Genomic DNA, 21263 nt, shown 5'->3' with positions numbered 1-21263 from the left:
AACCCTGCAGAAGACCAAATACAAACATGGCACATGAGATGAACGGAGATGTTTCCTCATCAGACGATGACTCCGTTAGCTTGTTGTCCGGTCTCGATGCCAGGCGTACAACAGGAGTAGCTGAGGAAATTGTGGAAGCTGAGTTGGACCCCGGAAAAGTCCCCGAGTCAGCCAGCTGTACTGCGGAAGACACACATTGTTCCAATTCAGCACCTAAATCAGGTAATTGTACAAGTGAAATTCCTGAAAATTCAAATGATTTGCTCCATTTAGACAAACATATGTATGTAAATATATATGTTGGGATTTTACGTTTACTTTGATTCATTTTCTGTCCTTTGTGTCCTGCCTAAGCTAACCCAAACCTTAATGACAACATTGTTGACCCTAACATTCATACATTGCCACTAAGATTGAGTCATCACAATAAGATCTGATCATGAGCATAATAAAGTTTCTGTGAATCAGCAAATCCTGATAAAAGTGTCTTAACACTTGGTCAGCTTTGTCAAAGGTTGGCCCACACATGAACAGAAAAAACAGACACACACACACACACACACACACACACACACACACACACACACACACACACACAGAATCATCTCAGTTATTCTGGATTGCTGGAGTTATTTGGTTATGTGCCACAACATCTTACTGCTGTAAAATAATACTATTTGTCCAAGCTGAACAAAGCGTGTCGTTTGATGTTTGCGTTAATGCAGTGTCATGTCTTTTGCAAGAACGGTGGCTCATTTAAACTCAGATGTTCAACTGTTTTGCCCTTGATTTCCCCACGTGGTCTTTTAATGTATCCTGTCAGGGCTCAAAGCGCTTCAAAATGTGAAAATTCCCCCAAACTCACTGTTTAACAAGAGAAATGGTTACGGAGAGACTCTTTTGCACAAGGCCTGTCGAAGAGACAATCGAGCACAAGTCAAGGCGCTCTTACAGGCCGGGATCAACATCAACATCCAGGACTATGCAGGTGGGTCCTGGTGGAAACTCTCTCTACGTATCACCTGTTAGTCATACATGTGATTGCGAACAAAGTGAATGACGTAGATTTGAAATGTCAGGATGGACGGCCCTGCACGAGGCTTCCGCTGGTGGTGATTCGGAACTGGTCAGGGAGCTGTTAGAAGCTGGAGCTAATGTACATGCTAGAAGTAATGAGGGTATCACACCACTCCATGATGCTGTCCACGATGGACACTATGAGGTGAGTAAAGAAATTTTGAACTGGACTTGATAATGTTGCCAAAAATGTATTAAAATTCTAAAAAAAAAAAAAAAAAAAAAAAAATGCTGACACTTTGCAGCCTCAATAGAAACAGCTGTTCCACTGTTTCTTCATGAGGAGAGTCGAGTGTTAAACAACATTAATAAATTATCGCCCGGTTTGTTGTTTTAGTGCTTAATCTGTGTATAATAATGTTATCACTTTGTGAGCAAAGCTATTCATTTTATTTTATTTTTTAGGAAATCTACATGTTCTACTGCCAAGACATTTTTTGATTTGTTAGAAAATGTAGATTGTGCAAATTTGAAATTTAAATTGGCAAAATTGAAGTCAGCATAAATTTGAAAGATGGAACTTGTGTTTGAATCCATTGATTCCTTAAAGGTCCAGTGTGTTATATTTGGCTTCATTTATAATTTTTATATTCGTAAAAATCTCCGTAAACTGCCCCTAGATACTTTAATTAAAGTGTATCATCGCTGTAAAATAAAAGTATTTTGGTTCAGTTCAGCCTGCCGTTTCGCATTTAGGGTGAACGCAATCTTAAATGTAACCACTTGATGTCGCTGTTTCTTCAAAAGCTTCAAATATTAGGCGGAGCTTCTCGGTTCAAAACGGCGGCCAATGCAGAAGTGAATAAAACCTGTAGTCTCTTGTTTTCGCCGAAGTTGATTGCAACAGGACGAAAAATGACTGGCTGGCTAAATTTATAACTTATTGAAACTGGTTATGTTTTTTGTTCAAAAGTAAAAATCAAAGGTAAATAGAAAATCACCAAATTGGCTCTAATATAAATTTTGTCAGATTTGATCTAAATTTGTGTAAAAAATGGCCATAATGTTATGGGCCCAGCTAAAGTCACTCGCTCACATTCCAGTTATGGCTCACCGTCAGTTCCACCCACACATGACATATACAGTCTGTCCTGCAAGGGAACTTACCTGAGTTATTACAGTGAGAACATACAATTGACAAAAAAATTTTTTAAAAAAATGAAATGGATTTGAGTTGCCTGTTTGTGTGGTGCAGGTAGTGAAGCTCCTCCTCCAGTATGGCTCATATGTAAGTGCCAAGACCCTCAGGGGCCTCAGTGCCATGGATCTGGCTGAGGAGGAGAACATCAAAATGCTCCTCCAAGCTTCTCTTGCACAGGAGCAGTCAGGTAATGCACAGAACAGACAAGCAGGTCAGGAAACCAGTTTCTTTGCAGACTGTCTTCTGTGTAAAGTTGTGACTCTTGTTGCAAAAACATTAATGTGGTCTTAGCTGAGTGCATGGGCAAACTACGGCCCGGGGGCCATCTGTGGCCCATTGAGCTTTTTAATCTGACCCACTGAACTTGAATAAATTATATTAATAGTAAGTAAGTGATAAAAATAGCTGTTTTTCATGAATTTTTTCAGTGTTCTAAGAGTAAATTCAATAAAGAGCTAAACACCGTGGGGCTTTGAAGACACATTTATTTTATTTTATTTTTTTCCCAGTTTCAATAGACATTAAAGCACATGTTTTCTGGACATCCTATCATATATATTTTTTCTCCTATGAGGTGGGCCACCAAAACACTCCTCCTGCTCCAGCCCCCTCTGTCAAATTTTAGAACTCATTGTGGCCCGCCACTCAAAATGTTTGTCCGTCCCTGTCTGTCTTTTCAAAACATGTATTTTTTTAGAGAACACCTGGAAAATCTGCAAACCTCTGTGCTTTTCGGTTTCTGCTCGTTAACTATATAATTTTCACAGAATCTCAGGGTGCGTCGCAGCTGCCTATCCAGATCAGCCGCAGCCACAGCGAGCAAGCTAATGCAAACTCAGGAGAATCAGGTGGCACGGATGGAGCCACAAAGGCCGGTGACTCTCAGCTAAAAAGGAAGGCAATCGCCGACGCTAATGACGTGAGAGTGCTTTTTTCTACTTCCAGGACTCTCAGACCCTTGTCTCTAAAGTATCAGTCCACGTTTAATGAAATTTGCTTCTCATGAAAGCCTTCCCAACCCATTTGTGCCACAGACATCTGTCAGTGGCCATCTCTGGAACATAGCATCAGCTGTCGAGTGTGTTTTCTTTGTTGTTGTTGTTGTCTTTTTGTCGTCGAGATGCTTTGCTGGCGAGCTGAAATGTGATGATGCTTTTTGAAGCAATCTTGTGTTTTACAGCCGAGTCATCCAAAGGAGATCCAAGCACTCCTGGAGGAGGCGAGGAGGAGACAGGCAGAAATAGCCGTCTGGCCTCTGGCAGGTTCAGGAGACGCAGGTCTTACCCAATCGGCCTGTTATGACAATATCCATTTTCTCTTTTAACACTGTTAAAATTTTGCACAGGACCCAGCATCATGTGTTCATAACAATTTAATGAATTGTTTCATCATTTCCCATGATAAGAGATCCTCACAAGCGCAGCAGTTTTGAGTTCAGATGGAAAATGTTGGAATGCAGTTGACGGTTGATGTGCTGTTTTTAGACAGATTGCATGCTGCGCTAACGCAAACACAGAATGTGCTGATTGAGGCACTTGCTAAACAGCAGTTGGCGAAGGACGCTGTTGCCCAGAAATTCAGGTTAGTTCAAAAGTCTCTTTCACCCCTGTGCATCCAAATTCTAGTGCTGCAGAATGCTCCCATTGTGCAGCATTAGGATTAAATTGTCTTTTCACTCTAAGAAGTGTTAATATTAAAAAAGCAACAAAAATATATGCATTTATATGTTTAAATGCATGTGTGTATATATATATATATGTATATATATATATATATATATATACATATATATATACATATATATATATATATATATATATATATATATATATATATATGTATATATACATATATATTTATATATATCTTTGCATTTTCAATACCCGCTTCTTACTTAACTCAGGGTTGCAGGGGTCGTAGGCTGGTTGACAACATTTGATCTCACACAGTCACCTGCAGACAATTCAGAGTTTCCAATTCACCTCACATGCATGTTTTTGGACTGCGGCAGGAAGCCAGAGAACCTGCAAAGAAGCCACGCAGACACAGGGAGAACAGGCAAGCTCCACACAGAAAGGCCCCAGATTTGGGAATCGAACCCACAACCTTCTTGCTGTGAGGCAGCAGCGCTAACCACTATACTGGGTCTGGGTTCTTTCTGTATGGAGTTTTGATGGTCTCCCTGTGTCTGAGTGACAAAGAAACAAAAGCATTAATAGCAATAAAAAAAAATAGATAAATGAAAGGCAAACAATAAGACAAAGGCCCTGCGATGAACTGGCGACTTGTCCAGGGTGTCACCCTGCCTTCGCCCTAAGACAGCTGGGATAGGCTCCAGCAGACCCCCGTGACCCTGAATAGGAATAAGCGGGTATAGAAGATGAATGAATGAATGAATAAGACAAAGAGAAAAAAAACACAAAAAAAACAAAAAAACAAAAGGGCCAGGGATGCAGAGCAATTAGCTAAAGATAAAGATGTTAAAGTGGGAGCATAAATTCACAGTCTTCAATGCTTTCTTATTCTTAGCAACAGCTATTGACTGGAAATATATCTGTAGTTCCTTCATAAAGACACAAAAAACAGGTTTTGACTTGCAACTTGCATTTATGAGTATAGAACTTTGCAAGGGGTTGTGTGTCTTTCTATGTGGCCCTGCGATGAACTGGTGACTGTCACCCTGCCTTCGCCCCATGACAGCTGGGATTGGCTCTAGCTGATCCCTGCAGCCCTGAGTGCAGGAGGAAGCGGGTGTTGAAGATGGATAGATGGAAACATGACTGACAGTGTTTCAAACAACAGTGGGAAGGCACGGCTTAGCACAGTAATGGTACTTTTATTGAGTTTATTTTACCCCAGTTTCTACTAGAAACTTTCTCGTCAGCCCTCCTCGGTCTACCTGTGTGTGTCTCCATTGAGCCGTTCCGCTAAGAGCACCCCCTGCACTTTTGCATCGCTTCTCTGTTTGCAGCACATTTGATGATTAAGTCGATGTTTTTATGTATTGCAGCGCGAACAACTAAGAGAAAGATAAGAAAAAAAATTTAAAACGAAAAAGAAAACAAAACCTGACCCTCCCACACACTTACATGCACACACACACACACACACACTCACATCCGCATACAGACTGTCGCTGAGGAGACATTATACTAGGTTTTATAGGCTTATACAAACATGCACACATATTCATATTATTTGCAGGTGTTCTGAAGTTGCTCTGCAGACCAAACCACTTCAACAAAATGTGTTGTTTTTTTCTTTTTGTAAAATGTTGCACTGTCATTCTAGCACATTGCTATTTCCCCCAGAACATGTTGACATATCTTGAGTAGTTTTTACATCCAGGAAGTTCTCTGGATTGACAGCGGTGTCTGTGGCGCGGCTGTGGAGCTAGCCTGTGACTTAACCTGATTCCTTGCTGCTCCGCAGGAACGTCCCCAACCACTTTCAGCAACATGTGCTCAAGAGTCACATTGTCTCCCTGGCTTTACGTCAGAGGACCTTGGTGAAGATGGTCCTGGAGCACATGGGCTCGGTCACCAAATACATAAAGATGAAGGAAACATCTTCCATTGTCGTCCGTTACCCTCTAAATTGCACGTACGAGACACAGCAGGCACCTCAGTCCTCGCCGGCCGGCAAACCAACGTCTTGTCACGCCGCCACCGGCAGCGACGACCAAGCGGGTCAAGGGGAGACCGGCGAAGTGACACAGCTCAGTCATTGGAGTTCGCTGCCGACGGAAAGTGTCAAGGAGCTCAAAGAGGCCACAGCTTCTACTCGGTCGCTGAAGGTGAGAACAGGGACCCCCACTGACTTGCCACGCGGGCATCGTCAGAGCAGCGCGCCGCGTTCAGGACAAACTTCACAACACAACGACGTTGAGATGAAGCAGAACCACGCACTGACTCTGCCAACATCTGAGGACAACCACAGGCATCTTTCTGAACTCATTAAGGCAGGAGCCATGGCGCGCAGAAGTACCCTGAAGTTGTCTTTCAAGGTTCGGCTAATGTCTTTATGCTTAAACTGCAATGTGTATGTGTTACCTTAGTTCTCAGAAGTCAATCAAATAGCCCGAAACAACAGTGTTAAAAAAAAATACACTGCTGTCATAGGAAACAAAACAAGGCTTTGTGTCACCCTGCAGGGTCAGGTGCACGTTGCTCGCGTCATGTCTAAGGGCTCCATAAAGGACAGCGGAGGCAAACTGTTCCTCACTACGACAGACTGGTTCCAGTCTGTCCTGGGAAACAACGCCCCTGTCAGCTCAGCAAGTGTCTGGGACAAGGTAAGATCACATCAGGTCGAGCGTGTCAGCTTCTTCCCACAGTGCAGACTGGCAGCTCTAAATCGCCGCTATTCTCTCTGTCCTTTGTTTTTGTTTTTTTACCTTTAGAAGGAATTGAGTTATTAAGTTAATGTTAACATGGACTTTTATTGGTACCCATTTAAGGCCAAAGGGCCAGTGTGAAATTTCTATTTATGGAAAAACCACTGGAATGACTTGTGGCTCTCTGCATGGGCAGGCCACATGTCTAATGTCAAGAGATAAAAGGGAAAACTGGAAGAAGCCTTAACTTTTCAGTCATGATGCTTGTGGACATATTGGCCCTCAGTGTCGCCCCCTTCAGTGCGAAACTGGAGTGTTCATCAATGCGACAATTGAGTTCCTGACACCCACTTCATAAGTGGCAGAGGTAGCAGAAGCCACAAGGCAGCATTGCTGCACTAACACATTGAGAACTGTTTGATGTGTTTGCATCAATTCAAATACAGTTGTAGTTGTAGGTCCCACATCATCTGTAGTTCCATCAGATACCAACCTCTGTTCTGGAGACACTGGTACAGCTGCCTCTTTTTTAGCTTCAAGAATTTCTATTTTTGATAACAAATGCGTAAAGGTTTATTTTTATGCTTTTAGTTTTATATTCTTTTATTCTATGTGTCATATGTTTGCCGTTTTCACGTCCGTCTATGTCTCACTATGGACCCTGAAGTCTGAAATAAAGAATAAAGAAAGAATTATAGGTCAAAATAGGATTGTAGGCGGAGGTCGTAGGCGACTTGACTTCTGTCTTGGTTCCACGGTTACTTGGAAAGTGACAAAGTCAAATGGAGTTGCAGTGTCACAGGGACCCAGGATGCAATACAGGTGGTCAACAAGCTCAACACAACATGGAAAAATTGTGCTGGGTTTTAAAATAGCAACACAGTCTCACTTGTAGGCAGCGACCCTGATATGTTTCATTCAAGTTATGCCCCACAGAGTGCTTTCAATTATTCAGCGGAAAAACTCAACCTTTTTGCTCCCAGCCGCCGACTAGAGCCAAGATCAGGTGCTCCACGGGCACCAGGTGGCCGCCAAGGACTACATGAGTCGCCCCCTGCAGGCCTGTTCGAAAAATAGCACAACTTGTTGAATCTTGTTTTTCATTGCTGATAATTATTGAGAACTCATTAACGTGATTAGTGTCATAACATGGATCAGTATAATTATTATTGATGATAAAATAATAATAATAATAATAATAATAATAATAATAATAATAATAATAACATGTAACTGAGAAAGTTTCTCTTATTCCAGTGTAGAGTAGCAAACTGGTTGCCCTTCCTATGACTCAGGATCCATGAAGTTGGTGACCCCTGACCTAGACTAGCCGTTCCCAGATGCCATTTGTGTGGAGGAGCAGCACAGGTGTGCCTTTCCAATTTCAATAGCAACTCTGACACACACGATAACACAAAATGTAGACACAGTGACTGGCTTTTTCATTCACTTCTTTATTTTTAGACTTATTCAGCTTGTGACCGTCAAGCTTGTGACAAGTTAAAGCATGAAGTGATTCAATAACACAATTTAGTCTAGAAGGGGGGAAGGTTTCATTTTTGCTGCAGGTCACTTGAATAGAACCTCTTGAGTCTAATTCTGCGTACTTGTGAAGCAGCTCTTTGCACTTTGAAATGAGTTTGGTAAAGAAGAAGAAAACTCGTAAAGGCAGAAAGGAAAACAAAAAATCCATTGCATGTAACTTAGAAGTGAGGTCGTATTGAACATTTCTTGCAGCATTCTCTTTTCTACCAGTGTCCTTTCATAATGTTGCAATGAAATACTGATTTATTTATTCATTTTTAGCAAATGTCGTGAAAGAAATGACTTTTTTTTATTTATGGCGCATTAGCTGAAAGGCAACCAACGACCAGGATCTTTGTCATAGATCTCTTCCTTCTACTGGGTGTCATTGTTTGCCTAGTTTGACAAACAGCACAGTATCTATTTGACATCCATGTATACTTTTAAATATCTTTTTGTATCACCTTTTTTTATTAGCTGTGTGTAGCCAAAGCTAAACGTTTATTTGAGCTAATTCTCACTTGCGCCTTTTAGCTACACGCTAGGCACGCGACTTAAAAAAAACAAAACAACTGCAAATATTTTACATACACTCAGAAGTTCTCTGGTTGGTTTTCTGGTTTGGTTGAATGTTTATGATATAGATTTCAAATAAAACACAGGGCACACACACCCAGGTTGCCCATGTAATAAAGTTTTATTCACATGAAATAAAGATTGAGACTGAGATTACAGCCTTTTGAGTTGAAAGATGACACGTGCATACATTTTCTTTGAGTTTTTTTCCTCCCGGGTGGTGACGCGGAGTCAGACATCAGCTCCCACATACTGTTCTCCCTCCTCTCCTCTGTTGATGTAAAAAGTTCAGCATCCCAGCTGTTTCTTGCCTGCCAGCAAAGGGTCTGTTGAGACAGGGCGCAGCATTAGGCTGTAAATTATTGAACACTCTCTTTGGATCTGCACACCAGGACAGATACCCCCCCACCCTTCCTCTTTATGTTTTCCACAGAAATAAAGAGAGAATATACACTCTGGGGTCGGAGTTCACTGGGAGGGCAGCTGAAAGAGATTCAATCGGCACCACCAACAGCATCTGTGATACCGTCATGGTATCAGGCATGTCCACTGTATAGGAATATTGTGTTTCTGATTGGCTTCTCTCCACTGCTTGCCCAGGTGACATACAGAGGCAGGCCTTTGTCTTATTACTTATTGAACGCGGAGGCTGCAGGAAACGCAGCACAGCCACGCGCTGAGGACGCCGCTCCACACGGCAGGACCAGATATCCTCAGGAGGAGGAACTTACAGGTCTCTGGAAATTTTGTTTTGTACAGCACGTTGGAACCGCTTACATGCACACAGTGTTGCACTTAAATAAATGACATTAACTGTATTTGAGCGCAAACTGGCGACTTGTCCAGGATGTCACCCTGCCTTCGCCCTATGACAGCTGGGAGAGGCTCCAGCAGACATGGGAGGAAGCGGGTATAGAAGACGGATGGATGGATCATTTAAAGCATTAAATAATTAATATGCATATACATATAGATGTATGCATATTAACATTTTTACTTTACATTTTCCATGGTCAGGCATATATGTCTGCCGACTAATCTTGCCCTTGCTCTACCCCAAACTTTCATCCTTTGACATTACGTTTGGCGCAAGCCAAACAACCCACTGGTTTCCTCTTCTTTTTAATATGTACTTGCATGCAATCTCCATCCCTTAGTCGAAGCTTTTCTGACAGCCGTTGCACATGCTCGAATATATTAGGGTGGTTGCCTTTACTTTAAAGATCATGACATGGTTTGATGCATTAGTTATCAAAACTTTTGCAATTTGATTCAGCAAGTCACTTGGAGCACACTCGTAGAGGAGGTAATGTTATGCAGTTGTGACTGTTGTTGTATTAAATGCTCTCTGTTGACAAAGATTATTGTCCATAAATGCAACACTGTCATGTCTGCCTGCCTCCTGGAAGTTTTTCCAGATACATTGATAATGGCTGACTATGGGAGACCATTAGTACTCTCCTCCCCACCTCCCATAAATACATTTCACTCTTCATAATGAATATGCACACATTCAAGACACTGCCTTAAACATGCTCAAGTAATCATTTGATAACAAGACAATCCCATGTGGTTCAGAATGTGTCTGAGTGCCTTTCTGTGTCTGTGCAGAGGCCGCCGCCCTGAAGCGTCTTATGAATATCAGAATAATCCATTTGGTGAACGATGTGGAACTGATGCCAATCTCTGTCCTGGACTCCCACTGGGAGAGGGCTTTGTCTGAAGACTGGTGAATTGGGCTGCAGTTGCCAACAGGTTACAACGTTGCTCATCTTTTCACACTTGAGGGTTCGTGGACTGTAACTGTTCAATTGTTTGCTTGTGAAGCCTTATGGCTCGGTTTGTTTTGAACGGCAACAACTACTGTCCTCAAACCGCCTGATGTGCTGTGACCTCCAGAGTGTGCACCAATAAAGCTAAAGTTCAATTATGAGCAGTAGTAGTGCTTTTATTGTGCCCATGGAAGATAAGACCGCCCTCAGAGCACTTTGGGGCAAGGCCAGAGCTGCCCCGCCTTGGTTTTTGTTTTGTTTTTTAATGTTTTTAAATGTTCTGGTTGGTTTTTGAAGACGTAATCTACGAAAGAGGATTAGGGCCACAGAATCGCGAAATGTCAACTTTATTTTGACATTTCAACTTTATTCTCAAAATCGGAACAGGAAAAAGTCTACAGTCATTTTTTTTCTCTCTCTCTTATCGTGGCCCTAATCCTCTTCCGTAGTAATCTAATTAGCGTAGTTGCGTGGGGGTTAAAGAAAAAAAAAAAGTCTCGGGTGGCGGTGATGGGCAAGTGGGCGGACGGACTGCGGCGCGTCGGCACTCCCCTCTCCGACGCTCCCTGAAGTGGCCAGCGGCGGCGGCAGTAGCTGCCCAGTGTGTGCGATAGAAACCAGCAGCAGCAGCAGCAGCAGCAGACAGCGCCTGCCTTCACGCTGCCCCTCTCTCACTCGAACCTCTGAGGTGAGTTGACTTTACCTCCTCCTTCGCCATTCACTCGCCTCTCCGCCAGTACATCCACACAGTGAGATACAGAGAAAGAGGTCCGGCCAAAGATTTGGGGAGGCGGCATCGTGACAACACGTGACTGGCTTTGAGGAAACAGCCGCACAGAGAGACAGAAGACGCGGACACCGTCGGTGGGAAGTGTCCCGTGTGTTGTCCCAGTGAAGTGAGCCAAGGTGCTGGCTGTACAGCAACACCAAGGGGAGGGGAGGAGAAGTATTTCAGAATAACTTGCTAAACGTTCTGACGCCATAATTGGATTCACGAATAAACGGGAAGGCTAAACGTTGCGTGTTTTCAGATGTATCGTCTCGTTTTTTAGGTCGCGGTCCTTAATGAATTAATTAACTAAGTTCAGTCAGGAAATCGGTCTGTCTGAGAAGACTGCGGTATGTCCGGTTGTTTTTTTTTGTTTGTTTTTTTTAAATGGAGTGATTTCCCTCTCGGAATAGGGAGATTTTCTTCACTCCAGGTTCACATCATGACGAAGTGAACTTGGTCATGGAAAAGTTACGTTTTACGGGGAGCGGACGTTGGGGAAACTTTCACTACCTCGTGTTTCTCAGGTTTTCTTCCCCCCTAGGATGCCACCAAGTGTGACTTTAATTTTGGCACTCCTGTGATTCCATATGGCTGATCTGTGTTCCGCTGGTGTTGCTTTGATATAATTAAAAGGGGGTTGTCTTTTTTTTTTTTAATGTCATTTCTGGGTTCGTCTGAGTGCTTCATAACTCGTTTTTGTTTCGTATTTGACTTAATTTCCGTGTTTTATCTGTCCCACTCCTCCCCATTGAAGGGATGTCCTTCATGCTAATGTTCTAATGTGGAAGTGGAAAATCTTTGCGCGACAGGAGAGCCTCTTGAAAACAACTCTTTGAGCAAGGTAATTCACTCTCAGTCTCATTCGTCTAATTTTAACTGCTTCCCATGCAATTTGGTCAGAAGAAGAAGAATTCCTTTATTGATCCCACGGTGGGGAAATTTGCATAATTACAGCAGCAGCAACAACAACAACAAAAGGCTACAGTGCAAAAGGTCAAGAATTATATTAACTGAAGATATAGACAAAAATAAAATATCTGTAAGTATATACAGAAAGTATGTTAACAATTGGCTTTAATACCTTAAGTTTTGTTGATATAAAGTTGAATTGCTGCCAAAACAAAGCAATTAAAAGAGCACAAAAAGTAAAAGGTGGCGGATTTTGTTTTTCCTTATTGGTAACTCAAAATCCGAAATCATAAAACCCTGCCTAAATAAAGCATAACACATGCCTAATATTTATGGTAGCACACAAATTGGAAGTTGAAATAGCTACTAGTCGAACTCTAGTTAATCAGTTTGACAAACTTTACATGACTGTGATTTACAGTGACATACACAAATGTAAATTTTAGCAGGATTTTGCAGAATAAGTGACAAATGCTTATGTCTGTCTCTTTTGTTTCTAGAATGAAAATAAGATGTGCCCACTACATACATAGATTGAGATACAGGTGTTTCCTGTTTCCTCTGTCTCTGTTGCTGGTCTTCCTGCTCAAACTTGCCTATATCAAAGTGACTGTAAGGGACAGCATCTACATTGAACCCTACGGAATCACGTTGGGTTTATCCAGAACCCACACCCACAGGTATGACGTCAACTGCACAGCCATCTACGAGCTGGACCCGGTGGAGGTAGGCAAAGCCCTGGAAATAAAGCGGAAAGTAATTGTTGACGTGGACGACGTGAGTACTGTGAGTTGGACGTCGGACTGCCCGGCGTTTGTCAAAACAAGGGGTTACAATGACGTGCCAGTGTCAGAGGTCGAGACGAGCTTTCCACTGGCTTATTCCTTGGTGGTTCATAGGAATGCACCTATGGTGGAACGCATTCTTCATGCCATCTATGCACCTCACAACATATATTGTATTCACTATGACCAGAAGTCCCCGCCAGCATTTAAGAAGGCAATCGAGAACCTAGCTCGCTGTATTAAAAACGTGTTCATTGCCTCGAAACTAGAGTCTGTGGAATATGCCCATATCAGCAGACTGAATGCTGACTTAAACTGCCTCTCGGACCTGCTCAAGTCAGAAGTCAAGTGGAAGTATGTTATCAACCTTTGTGGCCAAGACTTTCCTCTGAAAACGAACTATGAGCTTGTAATGGAGCTAAAGGAACTAAATGGGAGCAACATGCTGGAAACCAGTCGACCAAGTGAGCTAAAGAAGCAACGCTTTAGCTTCCATCACGAACTGAAAAATGTGCCTTACGAGTATCACCATCTTCCTGTCAAAACCACAGTTGCCAAAGACGTTCCTCCACACAACATCCAAGTGTTCATTGGAAGCGCATATTTTGTCCTGTCCAGGGCATTTGTTGATCACATTAGCAGGAGCCAGGTTGCAGAGGACTTTCTGAAATGGTCAGTTGACACTTACTCTCCGGACGAACACTTCTGGGCCACCGCAGTAAGGATCCCGGGAGTACCTGGGCACATTCCCAGGTCTGAGCCGGATATTACAGACCTGAAAAGCAAGACGCGGCTCGTTAAATGGAACTATTTGGAAGGAAGCCTCTACCCAGCCTGCACTGGTTCACACATGCGAAGTGTGTGCATCTATGGAGCCGCTGAGCTCCGCTGGCTCCTCCACTATGGCCACTGGTTTGCCAACAAATTTGACCCCAAAGTAGATCCTATTCTGATCAAGTGTCTGGAGGAGAAGCTGATGGAAAAACGTCATCATGTGCATTTATGATCCAAAGGTGTGAAATTCTTTGACCCATCATTGTACTCGCAGAGTACAGAGTTTACCACAGTCGCAGTGGTAAACTCTGTCTCCTCAGCTACAGGTTCAATGCCTGGGGCCAGGGCTTTGTTTTGTAAGCAAAAAAAACGCCAAAGTGAGTGGCGACTGGTAAGTAAGGGGGAGTTGAGGGACTGGGCAGTTTAAATAGAGAGCCAAGTCACGAGGGTACATGTGATAGGTAGTATCGGGGAGTGAAGCATGTCACTTGTATGTCAGATCTGCTCGAATTGGCTGCCTAAACTTGCTCTCAGGTTTGCCTCCTTTTGTCACTAAATGGTGACGGTCCATATTTCCTCAATGGATGTTCATTGGTGCCTTACGCGACTGGTCACTGAGGACATGCCTGTGCTGGTTTGTCGTGATACGCACGTTGTACATAGGTACAACTTCTACAGTTCAAATTGTTTTGTACGTACATTACCTGCTCAAAATGATCATTTGACACAGAAATAAAACAATCACATTATCTGTCTATGGACATTCGTTATGTCCATAGACATAACGAATGGAAACCTAGTATCAATATACGTACATTCGGTATATTGATACTAGGTTTTTTTAATTTTCTTCAATGAGACAAGTTCATTTTTCTCTTTACTCCGTTTCAATCTGTCGTCCATCGTCCACAGAAGCCTCACCAGGTGTCAGAGGTGACATCAGCTGGTAAACCGCGTCACCTCTGTCATGTGGTGATGCTTTTGCATGAAGACGAATATGAGCCATTGAAACACGTTAAGGTAAAGAATAAAAGCAAACATGTCTCATATATAATAATGCCTTTAACAGTATCTATTCACTTGTTAAACACTCTGAAACTCAAAAGGAATCTGTGGCGCCTTTGCTGTGAAGCCACACAGATATTACGTGGCTGTGGAATCTCCACAGGTTTTTCCATCAGCATGGGTTGTGAAGAGACTGCATCAGAGCATTGTTTTTTCTGTTATACTGAACTGTCACGACAATATTTCCTTCAATGTTGTTATGTGTATTTTGAAATCTGAAAATAATTGCAGTCACTGACTATAAAACGAAAATATCGAAGTGCCTTTATGTCAAAAAATGTTAAACAATGACACTATATTGCGTTGACAAGAAATGTGTCCACATTGATTTTGCTGTCCTTTCACATTGAGAAGAGACATTTCAAAGACTCATGCCGTTGTTTGTTTTTGTTATCAAGATATGCATTGCTGTGACGGAGGGTTCGTGTGAAAGCCCCTGATCTTTGACGAGTTATTTATTTATAAATAAAAGTACATGGCTGTCACGTCTTGTTTGGGTTTTTACTGTAGTTTGCAACTATCAACTGCAATTGCTGCTTATGTTTCATTTTTAATGCTAATTAACCCTTTGACTTACCAGACCCACTCAAAGTAGGACAAGACTACTGCTCATGTTGAGCTAATAAGTTTGTCAAGAAAAGCTCCTGTGGTCATTGCTGTTTTGACCTGAGATTTCACTGTCTCTATTTCAAGCTGGATGTGTGCTGCAGCGGATAATTCATATGCGCCCTTTGTGTTGTTGTTCCAACAGGAACGACCATTAAACATAGTCAAGCAAAGTATTTTTTTGCGGCGACCGCTGCCGATTGTGGAACATTGAGCGCAAGTGATTCCTCTGTCGCTTAACCGCAAGCAGTGCTTGGTCTGCTTCTGGTTGTCAGGTTTTCTCTCCTATGAATTTCTTTTAGCGCTTTGAAGTATGGGGTTTGGTGCTTCACTTGCCTCTGTGTGGTTTCCATCCTCTCAGGACTATATGTGACTGATATAAAGTATTAATTAGAGAAGATGAAAGCTTGCAAATCACAATCACTCAGGGTGCTTAGGCAACAACTCCCTATTATCAGTCTGACACAACAAACAGAAGTGGTTATGGCCTTAGAAGCTCCTGCACTTTATCTCACCAGACTGCCATTTATAATCAAAGTCTTCATCCTTCTGATTATAAATAGACAGGTAGACCGAGAGATAGAAATGTCAGTTCCAAAACAATTTTGTTTTCTGAGGTACTCAGACAGCAAATTAACAGTTAGCAGTGAAGAGTGTTCACTGTCACAAACAGTGGCTCTGGTCCATCTGGGCCCACTCAACAAAATTCTCAGTGAGTCATTATATGCTAATTGAAGTCTCTAAAGGTTCCGTTTTTTTGTTTTTGTTTTTTATTTGACCGCAGATGTTTGGTGTACAGTGGTGTGCAATATGTTTCAAAAATAAAGTATGAAGCAACACTGCATCAGAGCAGCCACATTTCTGTGACAATCCTTTTGCTTGCACATATAACACACAACACAAACAACGTCCTTATCTCGTCATCTGTCTGCGTGTCTGTGATCACGCGGCCAAGATATTTCACCTGACTACAGACATTTAAAAACCTTAAACTTGGGTAAACAACATACAATATACATATATTTTTAGTCTTAATTTGTTCTGGAGATCATCATAACACTCTTTGCATCATTCTATTTTTTGTCATGTTTCTCACCATACCTAGAAAAACACGTTGAGGAGTTGCTGCAGGCCAGCCGAGCTCAAACTAAACAACACACCATCATCAGCGTACATTAGGTGATTCACCATACTACCAACCATACAGCTATTGTTACTCACTACCTTTAACAATTTAGACAGACCATTCATGTACAAAGTGAAATTGTATATTTATGTGTGAATAAATCAAATTCAAAAGTGTTCCAGCCGTCCAAGCTGAAAGCGACACAACCGACAGGCTACTTCGTTACAGCCTATAAGCTCAGGTATTAGAGTTCCATGTAAGAAAAGTGGTGTTTTTTATCTCTTACTACCCACGTTTTTTCATCTTCATTTCTAGAAATGTCTCAGAGAAGGAAGACCCATGAGTCATAGCAAGAGTAGATTTGTGCTGTTTGTCTTGCACTCGTCTAGTGTGAAGAGTTTTTTTTCATTGCAGGTAACAGCTTGCAGGTTAAAAAAAAACCCTGCAAGCTGTTTTGTTCCTGTTTTGTTTGATTTTAAAGATTAAATGACAGTAACATAAAAACATATCTCCAGAGGCAGGTCCGGATGTCCTAAGCAACTTCTTCGTGAAGGAAAAAGGATTCCTCCAGAATTTCCAGGTCAAAATTTGGTGCATTCATAGTGTGTGCGTGTGCCAGTTATTGGGCAGGCTGAAATGCTATCAAGTTGTTATATAGACAAAGGTAATACAAGAAGAAGCTGCATTACAGCAGCAGCAGGTGGTGGGTGAGAGCCAGGAGCTCCTGTTTCTGTCTTTGTAACGGTCACATCATCGCATCAAAGTCTGTGCACAGTTTGCTTTTCTTTTTAAAAAAAAATAAATGTCAGAGGGTGCCTTCTGCTTTGTTGTTCCTTTCTAAGCAATCATAATGATTTAGTTATTTAAAAAAAAAACACACACACACAGATGAATTTAACATACTGTATTAATTCTAAGTACTTTTTCTAAAAAAAATAATTTGTGACTAAACTCTACAGTTACGATTGTCCCTGTTATTGCATATTATCAGAGACCTGAGCCTTCAGAATGCTGAGGTCCCTTCTTGCTGTGTACTTGCAAGGAGCAGACTTCAGGTGTATTGCAGTGTTGTCTGTCTGACAGAAACTGTTGTCAGACTGCTAACTATGGTGTTTTCGGTATGGGAAAAAAAAAAACCTCTGTAACTGCTGCAACATAGCACCCACATCTTGTGTGGAAACTGTAGACTGAAAAACAACAACAACCTGTGGATCGTTTGCTTATGTGTTTATTTTGGTGAACTGTACACTCATCGTATTTTTTTCTGACTTTCAGTCATGTGTTTTCTACGTTACCCTTTAATTTAAACTAACTGCTACTTCTTCACTCCAGAGAAATGAACCCCGCTGAGTACTATTATCATTCCTATTTGGCAAGTTGCCACACAGTAGTCTTGTTTGGTAGTTCTGAGCGTACTCCAGTGTGGAAAAGGGAGGTCATTTCTCTTAAGAATGTCCTTATTAATGTGAACTTCATTCATTCAATACATGGACATTATTGTAAACTGTTTCATGTTGGGTTAATTTCCCTTCCATATGTGCACAGAAGAAATCCACCTCCCTACGAGGAAGAGGCTGTACGGGCTAACAGAAGAAGACTGTTAAATCAACGCTTTAATTAGAATCAGGTATCTGGAGAAAAATAAAACTTTATGGCCACCAAATGGAAAGTAAGACACATAACAAAGATAAAAACAGGCTATAGACTTGGCAAATTCAGTGAGATTTGTTATTTTTAGTGTAACTTCTCAAAGTTGCAACTTTCAGAATTGCTAATTAAAGTCAAATAACATTTTTGACAATTGAATAAAAGTAAAGAAGTGAAGTGGTTGTTGATATAAACTTGAGTGAGATGAGTCCCAAATCGTTGGCACATCTACTGTACAAAAGGAAGTAATTTGGGGGATCTTTTTATCAACTACATTTCATTTCCTACGGAAAGTTGTACGCCAACATAACACATTTTATGACCTTATGACATCATTACAAGCGTGTTTCTGGCTGTTGTAAGTTAAACAGGGCTCACAAACTCAGTCCGGGCACTGGAGTGGCTACTGGCAGCAGTCGCCTCATTGTGGCCCCTCCCCATCTGCACCGGCCTGCTCCTCAATAAACTCGATTCATGACTGCCCCTCAGCACGCAGTGGTTGAAGGGGACAGGTGAAATTTGAACACCTCTAACCCTCCCCACCCCCGTCCCCTCAGCCCCCCAAACCCTCCTCTCCCTGCAAACCCATGCATGAGTCTATCTGCAGGTATACAAAGAACAATGAGTTCCATTCTTCTTGGGAGGTATGGTATTTCCACTGGGCTGGCTACTTAAAAAAAAAAAAGAAGAAGAAGAAGAAGAAGAAAGAAGAAAGAAATACTTTCTGTTTCTGTTTTTTTTTTTCTCTTTTTCATGTGTTCATTGTGAAGCCAGGCTTTTGGCCCTTCAGTGAGATCCTCTTTAATTTGTGGGTTGTTCATTGGATTTCAACGTCTTCTAGAGTGACACCAAGGACCTATGTTTTCATACTGCAAAATGCAGACATGCCCCGCTGCAGTCGGCCCTGTCCGGTCTGTGTACATTTGCTCATGAATACCTCCCAGTGAAACAACCTGCCTTTGTCTCAGTGGAGGAGTGGTAACATTAAGAATGCAGTGGGGAAATGGGGAGATGGGAAATAAATCCCACATTTTGCTCCTGCAGATGAATGCCCCCTGGTTAGCAGAGTTTTCTGTGTTTCTTTTTTTTTTTTTTTTTGATTTTTTTAATATACCTTAACAACATCCATCCATTCCATTTTCTATTGCTGCTTATCCTACAGTCCAGGTCATGGAGGTCATGGAGGCGCTGAAGTCCATCCCAGCTGTCTTGAGGCAAAGACGAGGCTACACCCTGAACAAGTTGCCAGTTTATTGCATGGCCACATGGAGACTAACAACCATCCACGCACACATTCAGCCCTACAGCCAATGTAGAGGTGCCAGGTCGCCTTTGGACTGTGCAAGGAAACAACAAGTTCCGAGAGAAGCCTCTCAGACACAGGGAGAACATGCAAACTCTCCAAAAAAAAAAAAAAAAAAGGCCTTGATCGGAATTGGACCTGCAAGACTGAACACGGTGTTGTTCCCTTAATAACATACAGCCTTGAAAAAGAAAATCACATTTATTTTTTTATTTTTTTTTAGCAAGATTGCTGTCTGCCAAATGTTGGAGTGCCTCCTCTGTTCTGCACTTTGACTGCATTTCCAGGATGAAAATATACTCAGGCTGTTTTTCCTCTGGAGCTCACTGTTGTGCTCATTTTCACGTCATCTGAACTCAGATATATGCCAGGTCACCCAGCTAGAGCTGACAAGCAATCTTTGTCTTGTGAATGTCAAAGAACGGCAACTAAAACAACATCTTTATTTCACTGAGAGTGAGTCACTTATCGCTCAATAGTCCTGATAGATGTGACTCTCGAGCATGAAAAGCCAGGCTTATTACGAAGGACCAACGTAAAGGCTGTCCATAGAGGCTAGTTCTCTCAGCACAAAAGAAGCCTTGTCTGCAACTGACAGCCACTGGTTACGGCCAACACCTCACCACATGAGGTAATTGCCTGTAAATAACTGAGTAGACTGTATGTGATAGCTTTTCTCACACACTCCTTTTTAAAGTGCTTAGCTGTGAGAGACTTCAAAGAGAAAGAAACTCATAAGATGTCGATTTTCTTGGATAGGTAAAGTTTAACAAGCATTTAAAAAAAAAAAAAAAAAGTAAGACAATTTATCAAGAGAAAGAGATGTGAAATACTTCAATTCTATTGCATCTCTTTTGTATTCTAATGCCATGCAGTTTGTCCAGCTGACCAAATAGTGGTGTCAATGGTTTTAGAGCTACAAGCTGTAAAAGTTTGTGCTTGAAGATTGTGTTCAGATTTCAGAGCCGAGCTGAGCCTTTGCACTTCATTGTTTTTTTTTCTACATAGCTTGCATTATATTAAAGGTTCTATTTTATTAAAATCCACTTTACCTCACTGTATGTTTGTTTCTATCTGTCCTACCCAACAAGTTGATAAGTAAGGAAGAATAATCTGACAATTACTTACAAAGGTGGAGTTTCGGCCAGAGGACGTGAACAGGCATTAGTCGTCTATATTTTGCCAATAAATAAATAATCAAACCCAACACGTTAATACCTGTCCAATTGCTTGTTCTGTTGCCAATGACAGGGCAGCAGCTGAATCCATTTGGGCATGTAGACGCGCTGGAGTTCCAACTGAGCTACAAAATGGTGAAGAGAGACGATTGAAGTGAACGTGGTTTGGTTGTTGGTGGCCAGACGGGCTGGCCTGAGTATTTCAAAAATTAATGATGTACTGATATTTTCACGTATACCATCTCCAGGGTTTACAGAGAATGGTCCGAAAAAGAAAAGGCTTTGAGCCTTACATGCTGCACCAGCAGAAGACCACACCAGGTGCCACTCCTGTCAGTTAAGAACACACACACACACACACACACACACACACACACACACACACACACACACACACACACACACACACACACACACATCTTAGAGACCAATTTTCTAATGGTCAAATTAGTTTGAGTAATAATACTTGTGCCTCCAATACTGATGTAAGGCACCTTGGAGTAATTTTGGATCCGAATCTGTCCTTCAACTCCTCTTCAACAACAAAGTGCAGGAAAGATTATACCCACGCCTTTGTAACTTCTAGATTAGATTACAGTAATTCCATAGTATCAGGATGTCCAAGCTCTTCTCTTAGGACTCTACAATTCCTTCAGTATGCTGCTGCACGTC

General features: G+C 41.9%; 2 protein-coding genes across 2 annotated transcripts; both read left to right on the top strand.

The window, feature by feature from the left end:
• LOC142902256 (uncharacterized) lies at positions 1-10587 on the top strand. Its single transcript, XM_076047167.1, has 11 exons — positions 1-222; positions 824-988; positions 1080-1222; positions 2273-2405; positions 2986-3137; positions 3399-3495; positions 3703-3799; positions 5651-6224; positions 6372-6512; positions 9255-9387; positions 10266-10587. Exons 1-11 carry the CDS (start codon positions 27-29, stop codon positions 10385-10387), a joined length of 1953 nt encoding a protein of 650 aa, XP_075903282.1. The 5' UTR covers positions 1-26; the 3' UTR covers positions 10388-10587.
• A 371-nt stretch (positions 10588-10958) lies between these two features.
• On the top strand, positions 10959-15216 carry gcnt4a (glucosaminyl (N-acetyl) transferase 4a). The gene is made up of 3 exons (XM_076047166.1): positions 10959-11114; positions 11953-12039; positions 12608-15216. Exon 3 carries the CDS (start codon positions 12609-12611, stop codon positions 13896-13898), a length of 1290 nt encoding a protein of 429 aa, XP_075903281.1. The 5' UTR covers positions 10959-11114; positions 11953-12039; position 12608; the 3' UTR covers positions 13899-15216.
• The last annotated feature ends 6047 nt before the right edge of the window (positions 15217-21263 follow it).

This window comes from Nelusetta ayraudi, unplaced genomic scaffold, assembly GCF_046127955.1.
Source record: "Nelusetta ayraudi isolate G7.1 ecotype Tasmania unplaced genomic scaffold, CSIRO-AGI_Nayr_v1 ptg000092l, whole genome shotgun sequence".
NCBI classification, from domain to species: Eukaryota; Metazoa; Chordata; class Actinopteri; order Tetraodontiformes; family Monacanthidae; genus Nelusetta; species Nelusetta ayraudi.
Note: the sequence above shows the minus strand (reverse complement) of the source record. Positions and strands in the feature narration are given on the sequence as shown.

Excerpts from the sequence above, each read along its gene's own strand:
- LOC142902256 (XM_076047167.1), top strand. The coding sequence starts at position 27 with ATGGCACATGAGATGAACGGAGATGTTTCCTCATCAGACGATGACTCC. Across the intron at positions 3,800-5,650 it reads GCTGTTGCCCAGAAATTCAG|GAACGTCCCCAACCACTTTC; the intron begins GTTAGTTCAAAA and ends GCTGCTCCGCAG. Across the intron at positions 6,513-9,254 it reads CAGCAAGTGTCTGGGACAAG|GTGACATACAGAGGCAGGCC; the intron begins GTAAGATCACAT and ends CTGCTTGCCCAG.
- gcnt4a (XM_076047166.1), top strand. The coding sequence starts at position 12,609 with ATGAAAATAAGATGTGCCCACTACATACATAGATTGAGATACAGGTGT.